The sequence below is a fragment of the Panicum virgatum genome, chromosome 6N, assembly GCF_016808335.1.
Source record: "Panicum virgatum strain AP13 chromosome 6N, P.virgatum_v5, whole genome shotgun sequence".
Classification (NCBI taxonomy): domain Eukaryota; kingdom Viridiplantae; phylum Streptophyta; class Magnoliopsida; order Poales; family Poaceae; genus Panicum; species Panicum virgatum.
In genome coordinates, this window is record NC_053150.1 from 42,343,251 (window position 1) to 42,355,423 (window position 12,173).

General features: G+C 43.8%; 1 protein-coding gene across 1 annotated transcript; it reads left to right on the forward strand.

The window, feature by feature from the left end:
* The first annotated feature begins 230 nt into the window (after nucleotides 1-230).
* LOC120679384 lies at nucleotides 231-2,661 on the forward strand. Its single transcript, XM_039960969.1, has 2 exons — nucleotides 231-635; nucleotides 1,878-2,661. Exons 1-2 carry the CDS (start codon nucleotides 424-426, stop codon nucleotides 2,344-2,346), a joined length of 681 nt encoding a protein of 226 aa, XP_039816903.1. The 5' UTR covers nucleotides 231-423; the 3' UTR covers nucleotides 2,347-2,661.
* Nucleotides 2,662-12,173: the final 9,512 nt, after the last annotated feature.

Here is a 12,173-nt window from a genome sequence, read left to right on the forward strand (position 1 = left end):
GAACACTGTTTGGCAGAGCTCCTGCTGAATTGATGAGAGAATTAGCTCTGAAAAGTCTGCCAAACGCACCTTAATTCTAGCATTTTTTTTCTCTCTCTCTAAGATCATATGATTTCTACAGAATTTCCAACACGAGTGGCACGAAGTAAACCTAACCTAAGATTTGCTGGGTGGCACGCAAGAAAAGGCGATAAGAAGCGATAAGCCTCGTCAGTTAGGCATCTCCATCACGAAATAGTTGTTGCTTCCCAAAACTTAAATTAGAAAAAGCCACGGAAACAAATCCGCTCGCCGCGACGCGAGGGCCTCGTCCGGTCGTCCCGTCCCCTCGCGCCCCCGACGCTGCCTGCGTGCGCGTGGCGACTCGGCGGCCCGCCCCGCGCCTCGCCTCGCGATCGGGGCCATCGGTCCCGGGTCGGACGGATGCCGGTGGACGTCGAGGCGGCGATGGCCCCGCCCCCGCCGGCCTCAGCGTGCAGCTCGTCGTCGATAGGGAGGGACAGCGACCAGTGCCCGCCGCCGGGGAAGGAGGAGGGGGAGGACGAGGGCGAGGTGCAGAGCGCGTTCACGGGAGGAGCAGGAGGAGGGGGCGGCCTCGCCGGGTTGGAGGCATTGGAGGAGGCGCTCCCCATTCGGTGAGTTTCTTGCCAGTTTATTTCATCCGTGTATTGCTTCTGAGTTCTGAGGGAGTTTTTTATTTTCTGATCTGAGATGCGGGGGGAAAACTTGATGCTAATTTGTTTCCTTTGGTGGATTAGCTGTTTGTTGCTGTGGGTTAATTGAATAAAAAAATGATTGGGGGATTAGCTTATTGTAGTTTGTAGGTGTTATTACTGTGTGGATTGTGACTGCAATTTCCTTTTGCCGATGATATGCGCTGCGGAATTCAATTAGTATTTTGGAGATATTAGCATTGCTAATTCGGAGTGGGCGTGGGGGGATTTGAGATCAAAGTGATCTTGGGTGTGTGGTGGTAGAATTACTAATTGTCTTCGGGTGCTTTGGATAATAGACTACATTTTGCTGTTGTCTAGCGAGGTAGCAGGTTGTTCTTGTTATTCTGGATAATTCTGGCGTGTCGAATTTATGTGGCGAGGAATGGTCCACTCTCTTCTGTGACCGATGATGGAAGAAGACTTACATTTTACATTTGCGAGAAGAGAAGTATTTGCACGTTACCATCTCACAAGTTTAACCAACAATCAAACATTTTGAAAGCTAAATGTAGAATGTGGAAATTAATATACTCGAATATCTAGCATGGGAAATGCGTTTGGTAATCGTGGCACATTTTGGTTGAATTATTAAGTAACTGAAAAAGACCTGCCTCACATGGTACCAACCAATCTTAAGCAACAACTTTCAATTGAGAAGGACTGCAGTGGTTCGAGTGCCTCTGAACCACAGAACATCAATTATTGGCTTATGAAGTACTCCACAGTATCATCCATACACTTTAGTACAAGTACAAACTCTTCTTAATAGTAACATGAACGCAAAGATGGGCTGCTTAGTGTTTGTCTCCCATAGAATATCCATTGTCTTACCAGGTCTAGAATTGGCATACCACAACCGTTGCTCTCCTCAAAACTGAGATTCCCTGTTATCTATATGACTACAGTTTATTTTAAATGTGAATTAGCATCCCTTGTTCTTAATGTAGTGGGATATGTTTCCTGATAAGCAAGTAGCATTGTGATGTTATTACTTTTGTGTGGAACATTGTGTTGACCCTTCTCAATTCAATCATGTAGTTTTTTTTACCTTAATTCAATCATGTAGTTAACATTTGCTGCATATATGTATGGATGCTCGTTGCATCCATGATGGCTTCGATATATTGCATTTTTTACTTAGAAAATCTTTTCCTTGAGCAGGCGCAGCATATCCAAGTTCTACAATGGGAAATCCAAATCCTTTGCGTGCCTCAAAGAAGCTATAACATCTTCTGGTTTTGCAAAAGACATCACTAAGGCAGATAATGCATACTCCAGAAAACGGAAGAATTTCCTTGCCTTCAGCATCATGTATGGAAACTCACACGAAACATCAGCTGCTCAGGCTTATGAAACCACGCCTCCTAAGAGGCTTGCTAGTTTGAGCAGAAACTCTTTGGCGACCTTGGCTAGTAGCAATTCGGGAAGCAGCAGCAGTATCAGCATTGAAGAGAATGAGCTGCCTGAGCAGCTCCATTCTCCGCTCTCACCTGATAATTTTATATCCACACCACGATCAGAATCTCGCGCATCTAATGAATCATCTACGCCTATGAGGTCACTGTCAATGATGGATTTGCATCGTCTGCATAGATCAAGTTCCTCAGTTCGTCTCAAAGATACTGAGTGAAGATTAGATGAAAATTTTAGAGATTTTTCACTTTTTCTGTTATCTTTTTTTTTTTTGGTTTCCAGTACCAGTACCATCTTCTCTAATATATATAAGGTTGGCATGAAGGTTTCTGGATAAATAAGCGAGCACGTCAAGTTTGGCGAGGAGGTATATGTGTTACTCTGTTGTAAATTAGCATATAATGTACTAATATGGATGGCACAAACTGGCTTCTACTCATGTAACCATCTTCGGCTGTAAATTAACAAGATCTTATGCGTTTTGTCCTTCTTCGTCATGCATAAATCAAACATTCAATAGTGTAATCATGCATGATAATGATGAGCAAGCTTTGTTGATGTGTATTGATACTGAACTTCGGTGAACTAGATTTCACTACCTCATGGAGAATCGGACTATTGGCTAACCAAAGTATTTAAGCAGAGTCTTGATGTAAAAAACTCGATCAGATAGGGATAAAATCAGATGGAATAGTTTCAGAGAGCGATTCAAACATAATAAATATAACAAAGCAAGCAGACTCATCTTCATTCAGCACAACATCTGGCTTAGTTTAGCGGATTAACTATATTACATTATTCAAAGCTGGTTTATGCCAAGAGGAAGCTCATGAGCCCTCTTCTCTCCCACACTTATTCCAGGTTAACATCACTGCATCCCTGCACTCCAGGAATGAATCACTTGCGGCCATTGTTGACGTCAATAGGGGTCCTGTAATTATCCCACAGATCATCATCCAGCAAGAAATCATCCAGGATATCGCTGCTGCCGGCAGCCTCGATGTCCCAGGTCCCCTTGCCACCTTCCCCGTCGATCATCCAGGTCCCTGCAGCACCGGTGCCGGCGGAGGAGTCACCAGCTGCGCCACCGGGCTGGCCGTCTTGCTCTTGACCGGCCTCGTACATGGGAGAGTCTTTGGGGCCCAGGAGATCTTCCAGCGAGAACATGGTGTTCTCCTCATACTGATCAGCAGGAAACATGGCCGCGAAGCCAGCGTCCCCGTCCGCCGCCGCGCCATGGCCCAGACCCAGGGACCCCATGAGCGATCCATCTCCATTGAGGTCGTCGTCCAGTGCTCCTGGTGCAAGCTGATTGTTACCATTTGGCGCCGCGACGACGAGATCATCCTGAGGTTCCACGAACGATGCAGCGTTGTCGCTGAACGCTCCTCCTTCAACTGTTTGCTCATTCACATTAGAAGCCATGCCAAGGATCTGATCAGCCACCAGGGATGATCCTGAGCTGAAGCTGATGGTGATGCTGTTGAGGGCTTCTTCCATGCCTGCCGCCTTGCCTGGTGCCACACCGTGATCAACGATCTGCTGGGGCGCCACGAATGATGCAGTGTTGTAGTTGATGTAGCTGTCACTGATGAGTGCTTCTATGTCTTCTTGCTCCTCGTTTTCTGCTGCTACACCGTGCCCAATGTGCTGAGGCGCCATGAGTGATCTAGCGCAGTAGTTGTTGCTGTACAGTGCTGCTATCGCAGCCTCATCAGATGCAGCAGCAGCACCAACATGCTGGGGAGCCAGTGGTGAATTGGACCCGGCGTACATGGTCGCCATGGCTGAAAGCTCGCCGTGGTCATCTCCACCAAGCAGGTTCAGGGACTGAAGAAGCGCACCGGCCGCGTTGCCGTTTGCTCCGGCGTGCGGAGTGACTGCAGCTGAAGCTCCAAAGGTCGCCCCACCGCTACCGATGCCTGTGAAAAGATCACCGGCCGGTGACCCCTGAAAGGAAAGCATGATGCTTCCATTTCCGTTGCCATACCTCCACGGCTCGAACAAGCCCTGCTGCACCATAGGAGGCTGCAGGCACTGGAGCGCTAAGGGCAGTGCTGGAGCTGGGATTGGGTACACCGGAGGCACTGGTGCTGGTGCTGGTGCTGGTGCTGGGACTGGGCTTGGGTTCACCGGAGGCCGTGGTGGCACTGGCACTGGTGATGAGTACACAGGACGCGGTGCCGGAGCTGGTTCTGGGTACACCGGCGGCGGGAGCAGTGCTGGTGGCGGGGCAGCGGCGTTGCTGGCGCCGGGGCAGGCGGCGACGTTGTTGCTGGGCCCGGCGGCATCCGCAAACATGCTGGGGTTGTACGGTGGCACGTCGAGAGAATGAAGAAGGGACTGCAACAACAGAGACATCTGCTGCTGCTGCTGCCCAGGCTGCTGACCATCCATGGCTTGGGGTTCCTGGAACTGGGACGCTTTACCTTTGTTCTTCTTGGCTCGCGTGCCTCGGCGTTCCTGCGGCGGTGGTGCAAGCTAGAAGAAAAAGAAATGCATAGATAATGTAATTTGAAGATAGGTTATGTAACAATCTGATCTAGAAAAAACAGTTAAGATTCACTCTATACGTTAAATAGACCACACCTATTGATTTACTCTTTTGTGTTTTCGTCTTCGCGTTACGCAAAAGGTTGCAATGCATGTCGGGTCAATTTTGGCCCAACAACCACAATGATTGGGCTGTTAAAACACACCCAACCTAAGGAACACAAGTTCAAGATCGACTTTCCTATCTACGTCCAATGTAACAATCTGGTCTAGAAAATAATAGACCACACCTGCTAATTAATTCTCTTATTTTTCATCCTCACTTCACACAAAAGGTTGCAATCGGAGTTAATAGCTTACTTAAGCCACCTATTTAAGCTAGTCCAACTCCTCTTGCCTAAGCAACGTGAGACTATTTCCCTTGACTGCTGGCTGCTGCTAGTGCACCCAGCACTAGCACGTGTGTTGGGCTAATTTTGGCCTAACAGCCACACGGGTTGGGCTGTTACAGGTTATCCATAAATTTTCGGAAACTTGATGAAGCATGAATTTTTTACCGGTAACTATATATGGACGCTAAATGGTACTTACATAGTTATGCATGAAGCTTAAGATCAAATATGCATATGAATTAATTGGACAAAATTAAGACCAAAGTATCAAACAAGAATTAATTAGATAGTTTCTTTCTAAAATGTGAAGAAGCCCATTTTGTTGTGTCCTCATATACTCCCAACGAGATGTGGTTTTGGACCTATGCAAGCAACATATCTAAAACACAACCGTGACCAATCCATGTGTGGGAAACTTATTCACAACCGTTAAAAAATGTTACGGCATGCATAGCATTTTCTTGAAAAAAAATTATATGCATACTTCTTTCGTTGGAGAAGAAACTTATTAATAAATACCCAAACAAATAGAGATATATTAGTATAGTACTTTGGCTGCAAGGGTAGCAAATAAAAACTATTTTTTAAGTAGTTTGACAAAAGTTTGCTAGATGACAGAGCGAGGGGTCAACTGAAAACGCTAACGTATCTATATCTTTGAGACAGTCTTGCATCATCACTTCATAACGACACAATAGAGATGTAGTAGTTGAGTACTTGGCTGCAAAGGTACCAAAAACTATATATATATATATATATATATATATATATATATATATATATATATATATATATATATATTTTAAGTAGTTTGACGAAAGTTTGCTATAGATGACCCAGGGGTCAACTGAAACCGCTAACGCATCTATATCCTTGGGGTATAGTCTTGCATCACTTCATAATGGGGCATGTACGTTTGCTACCCTAGAGATAGAGTAACGCATACAGGATGAGGCCAATTCAAAATGAAGAAGCTACAGCAATACAAATAAATTTCCAAATTTCAGCAGTAACTTTCACAAGTCAAACCCGTTCCAGAATTGTACTGTGTAATAGGAATTAAGAAGTACTGCGCTATTACAAATTGGCAAAGGAATTTGGAAGAAACTTTGGCACCTGTTGCTGGTTACTAGCCATGTTATCCCTCTCCTGCCCTTCTGTCACGTTCATCTGCTTCTGTCTCTGGCCTGGGTGGTTTCCTGCTTGACAAATGGAGAGAGTTGAAGCAAACCATACATGCATGCATGATAAGTTAACAATCTAAAACAAAAAAAACCTTTACGGATCAGTTCAACCACTGTAAATACAATCTAAAAATTGAACAAACTTTGTTCTGTGTTGCTACGACACACTGCACCTGGATGTTAGAGATGGTTATACCCGACACAAAAGAATTATTAGACCATTTCAGTTAGTTCTTTAATTTGTCCCCGTGCAGTTAAAGGCAACGTATCTAGTGCAAACCAAGGACCTCGTGCAAACCCGTGCAAACCTACTAAAAAAAGTTTCAAAAAATTCTGAAAAAAATTATGAATGTGCTTCTCAGCTTACCTCATCTATATATAAAATTTCATGGTCAAATTCGTCTTACTTTAGAAGTTACAAAAAACAAATTTTCTGACAACAATAATGGTTCAAATGCATCTCAAATTTTTCTTTTTTGTAACTTCTAGAGTAAGACGAATTTGACCATGAAATTTTATATATAGATGATGTAATCTGAGAAGCACATTTATGATTTTTTTCAGAATTTTTTGAAACTTTGTTTAGTAGGTTTGCACGGGTTTGCACGAGGTCCTTGATTTGCACTAGATATGTTCCCGCAGTTAAAACGACGAACATGTTCTTGGACCAAAATTAACCGGTGTTTCTGGGTACACGATCGACCAGGAGATGAACCTGCGAGGCTGGCGCCGGAGGAGCCGCCGGGGTTGCTGCTGGTCTTCCTCTTCCGGCCTCTGCCGGCGCCGCGGGCCTTCTTCTGGACGCGTTCTTCTTCTTCGTCCTCCCTCTCCTCGTCAATGGTAGATCCGGCCGTAAGACCGTCGACAAAGATGGCGGTGGGGATGCGGTTACGGGCGGCCTGTTTCAGCTTGGCCTCATCCAGGCAGCACTTGCGCCACGCGATGACCCCCCGCAGGAGGCGCATGTCATTTTCGTAGGGAGATTCCCTGATCAAGTAGGTCGCCGGCGGTAGCTTCCGGAGCAGCTGGTCCGCCTCCTCGCCGGTGGCCTCGCGAGGCAGCGGCAGTACTGTATATGAATGGATCCACATCAAAATCACTAATCGATTCCCCTTGCAATGCTTGATGTGATCATGTGATGCAAAACTTGATAGTAGTGTGCTTACAGTAGAGAACCGGTATGCCAAGATTTGACTCCACAATCGCGCGGAAATCGAAGCCGTAGGCCACAGCGCTGAAAACGTTGGTGAGGACGGCATCGAGCTTGCTTTTGGTGAGAACTTGAAGTGCAGAAGTAGGGCTTCCGCAGGTGGTCACTGCAAAGAGAGGAGTGGTAAGTGTTGTGAGAAACCAGTGAAGTTAGGGGGGTTGTGTTGAATTGGATCAAAAAAATTGGAGAAAATAATGACACTTTGTTTTTCAAGAGAAGGGATCTTGCTAGCCCCACAGTTCATGACTGATTCAATAAAATTACAATAGGGGTAAAAGTATTTTTCTTTTAAAAACAGTATTGGGATATTTAAAAATTGGCGCGAAGACGGTGGCGCGCACGATTTGATTCAAATCTTGCCTGGACCCATGATAGAGAAAAGATGTTTTATATATAGGTAAAACATATACGGCAAGTTTTGTATATGCAGATCTGAACATACCTTTGCAGTTTAGGACAGAAAGTACTATGGAAGACGATTTGAGAAATTTTGCATCGTCGTCCACAACCAAGACTCTAATTCTATTGCGGAAGAAGGTGGAATTCATCTCTCTCTCTCTCTCTCTCAAGGCACCACAGTGGCACTGATTGATGTTTGTCAGTGGCTTTGCACTAAGGGGAAAATGAGATTGGAGTATGTATTTATAGATAGGGGGTGGGGGATTTGAGTTGGGGGGGTGGGGGGTTGGGGTGGGGTGGGGTGGGGGGGGGGGGGGGGTTGACAACGTAGGGTCCATCAAGACTAGCTAGCAATATTTGTCCACAACCTGTTTTGGTAGTTTCATCTTTTATGAAACCTTTTCACTTGCTTTTGATTCTGAGAATGAGAACAAATAATTTTCATGACTAGCAATAAGCCAATAAAGACCCTAATCAGTATACTTACAGTGTGAAAAGAGCATCAGGTGTAGCAAATTAATAATGTTGCACAAATTACCTTATCTCTAGTGACTCCCGTATATATAGGCTACCAATATATGCCATCTCTCTCTCTCTCTCTCATGCGAATATGTGTGACTAGCAGTATCTATTTCTATCTCAATGCATCCATCTCCTGTTTGACTAGCAGTATTTGCCAACTACCTATTTTGCCCCATATGTTGGCCAGTTCTCTCTCTCTCCAGTACTTATTCTTACTTTCCCTATATCTCTCCAATAAGTAATTATTTTTCTCTCCCTTCATCCCTTTCATGAGTACATGTTATCGACGGCACAGGAACAAAATTTCCTTCCAACATGTGTGCCCTTGAGACACGATGCCACCTCAACTAGCTTTACGGGGTGCACAGAGATGGACTTTAGGAGGTTGTCTGGGGTGAACCTATTCAGGGTACCTCACCCAGACATGAGATCGGTATAGAGGAACCACCCAAGCTACGGCTTTACACCCTGTCACCTTGAGCCGGCAAAGTTCGCTCACTACGAGCTGGCGGGGTCTCGGGGTCGACATGGTGCAGTGGCATTAAATGCGGCATGTAGAGATTGCCCACTTTTTGATGCTTTTCCTATGGCCTAGGATGTCATGACGGGGATGAACCTGCACAACAACTGACGTGGCATGCACACCTAGCACATCGGCCATCAGGCTGGGTGGCATGGGTGGATGTGCAATAGTCAAGTCAAGGGTTACCTTCCCCAACTTCATTCACTACCGCTCGCCTACACCTAGTCCCTAATAGCTGGGGATCACATGAGAGTATAAGCAGCGGCGGAGGCAGCGGTGGGGCGGGAGGGGCTCAAGCCCCCCTACCGTTGTAATCTCCATGAAGCCCCCCCTAAGCCCCTCCTACAAATTTGAGAAGGAAGAAGAAGGAGGGGAGGGGCTAGAGGAGGAAGAAGGGGAAGCAGCCCCTCCTGCCGTGATTCCTGGCTCCGCCACTGAGTATAAGCCTGTGGTATGCGCAGAATACTAGACCCCCCACACATCGTGGACAGCCCAAGATGCTTCGCCGAGAGCCAACCACACCATGGTTTCGTCACCGGAGACGCGGGGCATAAGGATAGTCATTGGCAGACATCCACTAACGGTTGAAGAAGGACATCATGAGCAAACAAGGTGCATGCCCCCAACTTGTAGCTACATGACCTCAATACTTAACCTCATTATCCTTTGGGCTGGCCATTTATGGGAACCCTAGAGAATATATAAAGGGAGGTCTAGGATCGTGCCAAGGGTTGGACCCTAAGATAACCATAGATAGTCGGTACAGAGATTTAACCGAATAAGGGACATCTTCTAATCCTAATTGTACCAAGGCATCAGTAGATCAACTCTACGCATGACATATGATGTTACGCCTCAGGGATGCTCGAACCTATCTAACCCACCGTCTCATCGTCTCCTTTGCCAAAGGTGATCCTTGTGGAGCCATACCATTGGTGCTGTCGTGCTGATATATGTTTATTGCACAAAAATCACTCTATCTCTAGTGATATTGCAATGTCTTATTGTTAATTCTTCATGTTTTTAAATTTCATTGAGATCTTCCACTATGTTATTAAAGTGAGTTTATTTTACATACCACGAAAGGAAGTGTTCACTAGAGTTCCAATAAAACATCAGGTTTTGGTATAGTGTTGATTGATGGGAAGAACCATACAATATTCCTTCATCAACATTGTTTGTTATGTTGCAAGCACAAAGACCATACAAGTCATAACTGGCGTGTGACCAAAAGTTTCATGGAAATCCCTACAGTTTTCATTCAAACTTTCTTGTAGTGTTGTAAGCACAATCATGAAGTTGTAACCATACCATTGTGTGACCAAAGAAACAACACTGTTACAAAGAAATGGCACTGTTACAGTGTCAATGATGTAGTAATCAATGATTGAGGGCGCGATACTACCTCCTTGATTGGCATATTTGGCAACAATGCTGGATAAGTTTTGTGTTCACCAAGCTTTCATTATTGGTATAAGATTGACCAATTAATCAAGCGAATTTGACATATAACTATCATGTACACCAATACTAAAAATATCATTTTGGAGAACACAAAACACTGAAGTTCTTAGTTGCAGGCTGGTTTATCTCTAAGTGGAAATTCGAGTAGGCCTAAAAAGATAGCCTCAACATGCACTCTAAAGATCTCAGCCATAAAAAACTTTGCAAACAAATACCAAAAACCACATGCACCTCTCCAATAGTTACTTATTACCCTTCCTATCTATATCTCAAGTAGACTTGAAGTTTAGGAGAGATAGCATCTTGGAGGAGCGAGGATGCAAGAAATATTGCATGGTCATCCACAACTAAGGCCCTAACCTTGTTAGGGAATATGTTTAACATTTCCCGGTCCATTGAGGCATGACACTAAAATAGGCTATGTATTTATTATAGGTCAACATATTTCTCTCATTAGTACATGTTAGTTGTATAAATCAAATATCTATTTTGACATTGTGTTGTCCTATTCTAATTCTAACAAGTTTTATTATTTCATCCTGCTAGAGTTTGCCCACAAGGTGTTATTAAGCGAGTTTGCATGTCCCAAATGGAAGTATCCACTAGAACTCCAATAATATATTTGTTTTTTGGTCAATATCTCACAATTGTCACTTTCACAAGACTCAATTCATGGGCAGCCTCATACTATGTTCATTCAACCTTGTTTGTAGTGTTGCAAGCACAACAATAGAAGTCATAACCGGTGTATGACCAAAATTTTCATGTTAACCCCACAATATTCATTATTCAACCATGTTTGTAGTGTTGCAAGCACAAACATAGAAGTCGTAACTGGTGCATGACCAAAAGTTTCATGGAAATCTCCATAATATTTGTTCATTGCAAGCACAACCATAGAAGGTGCAACTGGTGTGTGACCAAAAGAACGACATCGTAACAGTATCAATTTTATAGTGATCGATGAACAAGGGAATCTAACATATAAGGATGATGAACACTATAATAAAAATATAATTTAGGAGAACACGAAACACTAAAGTACAGAAAGACAATGTAACAATACATTAACGAAGGCTATTTTATCTTGAAGTGAAAACTCGAGTAATGTTGTAAACATAACCATAATTTATGTGTAGTAGATAGAAAAATTCTCATTCATAAAAGCACGGCAGACAAATATCCAAAATCATATGTACCTTATTACTCATCTTAAAGATATTTTTATATTCTATCAGTGAAATGTTCATCCATTGGCCTGCATGAGTTTGTATGTGGCAAAATATGTGTCTGCTTGAATTAATTTTAGTGCATCTGTCTCTTGTTTGGCTACCAATATGTGCCATCTCTCATGGTGGGTCTAGAGGGTGGGCCAGGTGGATCCCAGCCCACCCTAAGATTTGGCCAAAGAGCTTCACACTCTCCATTTTTCATATTTGAACTTATTTATTACTACCATAAAATAGCTATTAATTAATTTCTTGTACATAGCAATTGAGAATTGAATTGAGAAGGTGAAAAGTGAGAAAATAACATCTTTATCATATTAGATTTATTTGTTCACTAAAATATTTAAACATATTGTTCTAATGGACCACCCTAACCTGAAATGCTAGATATATATAGGTAAAATATATACGGCAAGCTCAATATATGCAGAACATATGCAAGTAAACTGAAGATCCGAACATACTTTGTAGTTTAGGACAGAAAGTATTATGGAAGATGATTTGAGAAATTTTGCATCGTCGTCCACAACCAAGACTCTAATTCTATTGTGGATCTCTCTCTCTCTAGTGTGTGTGTGCGCGAGCGCGCATGTGTGCTTGCGTGTCTCGAATGAGTACATGTCTATTG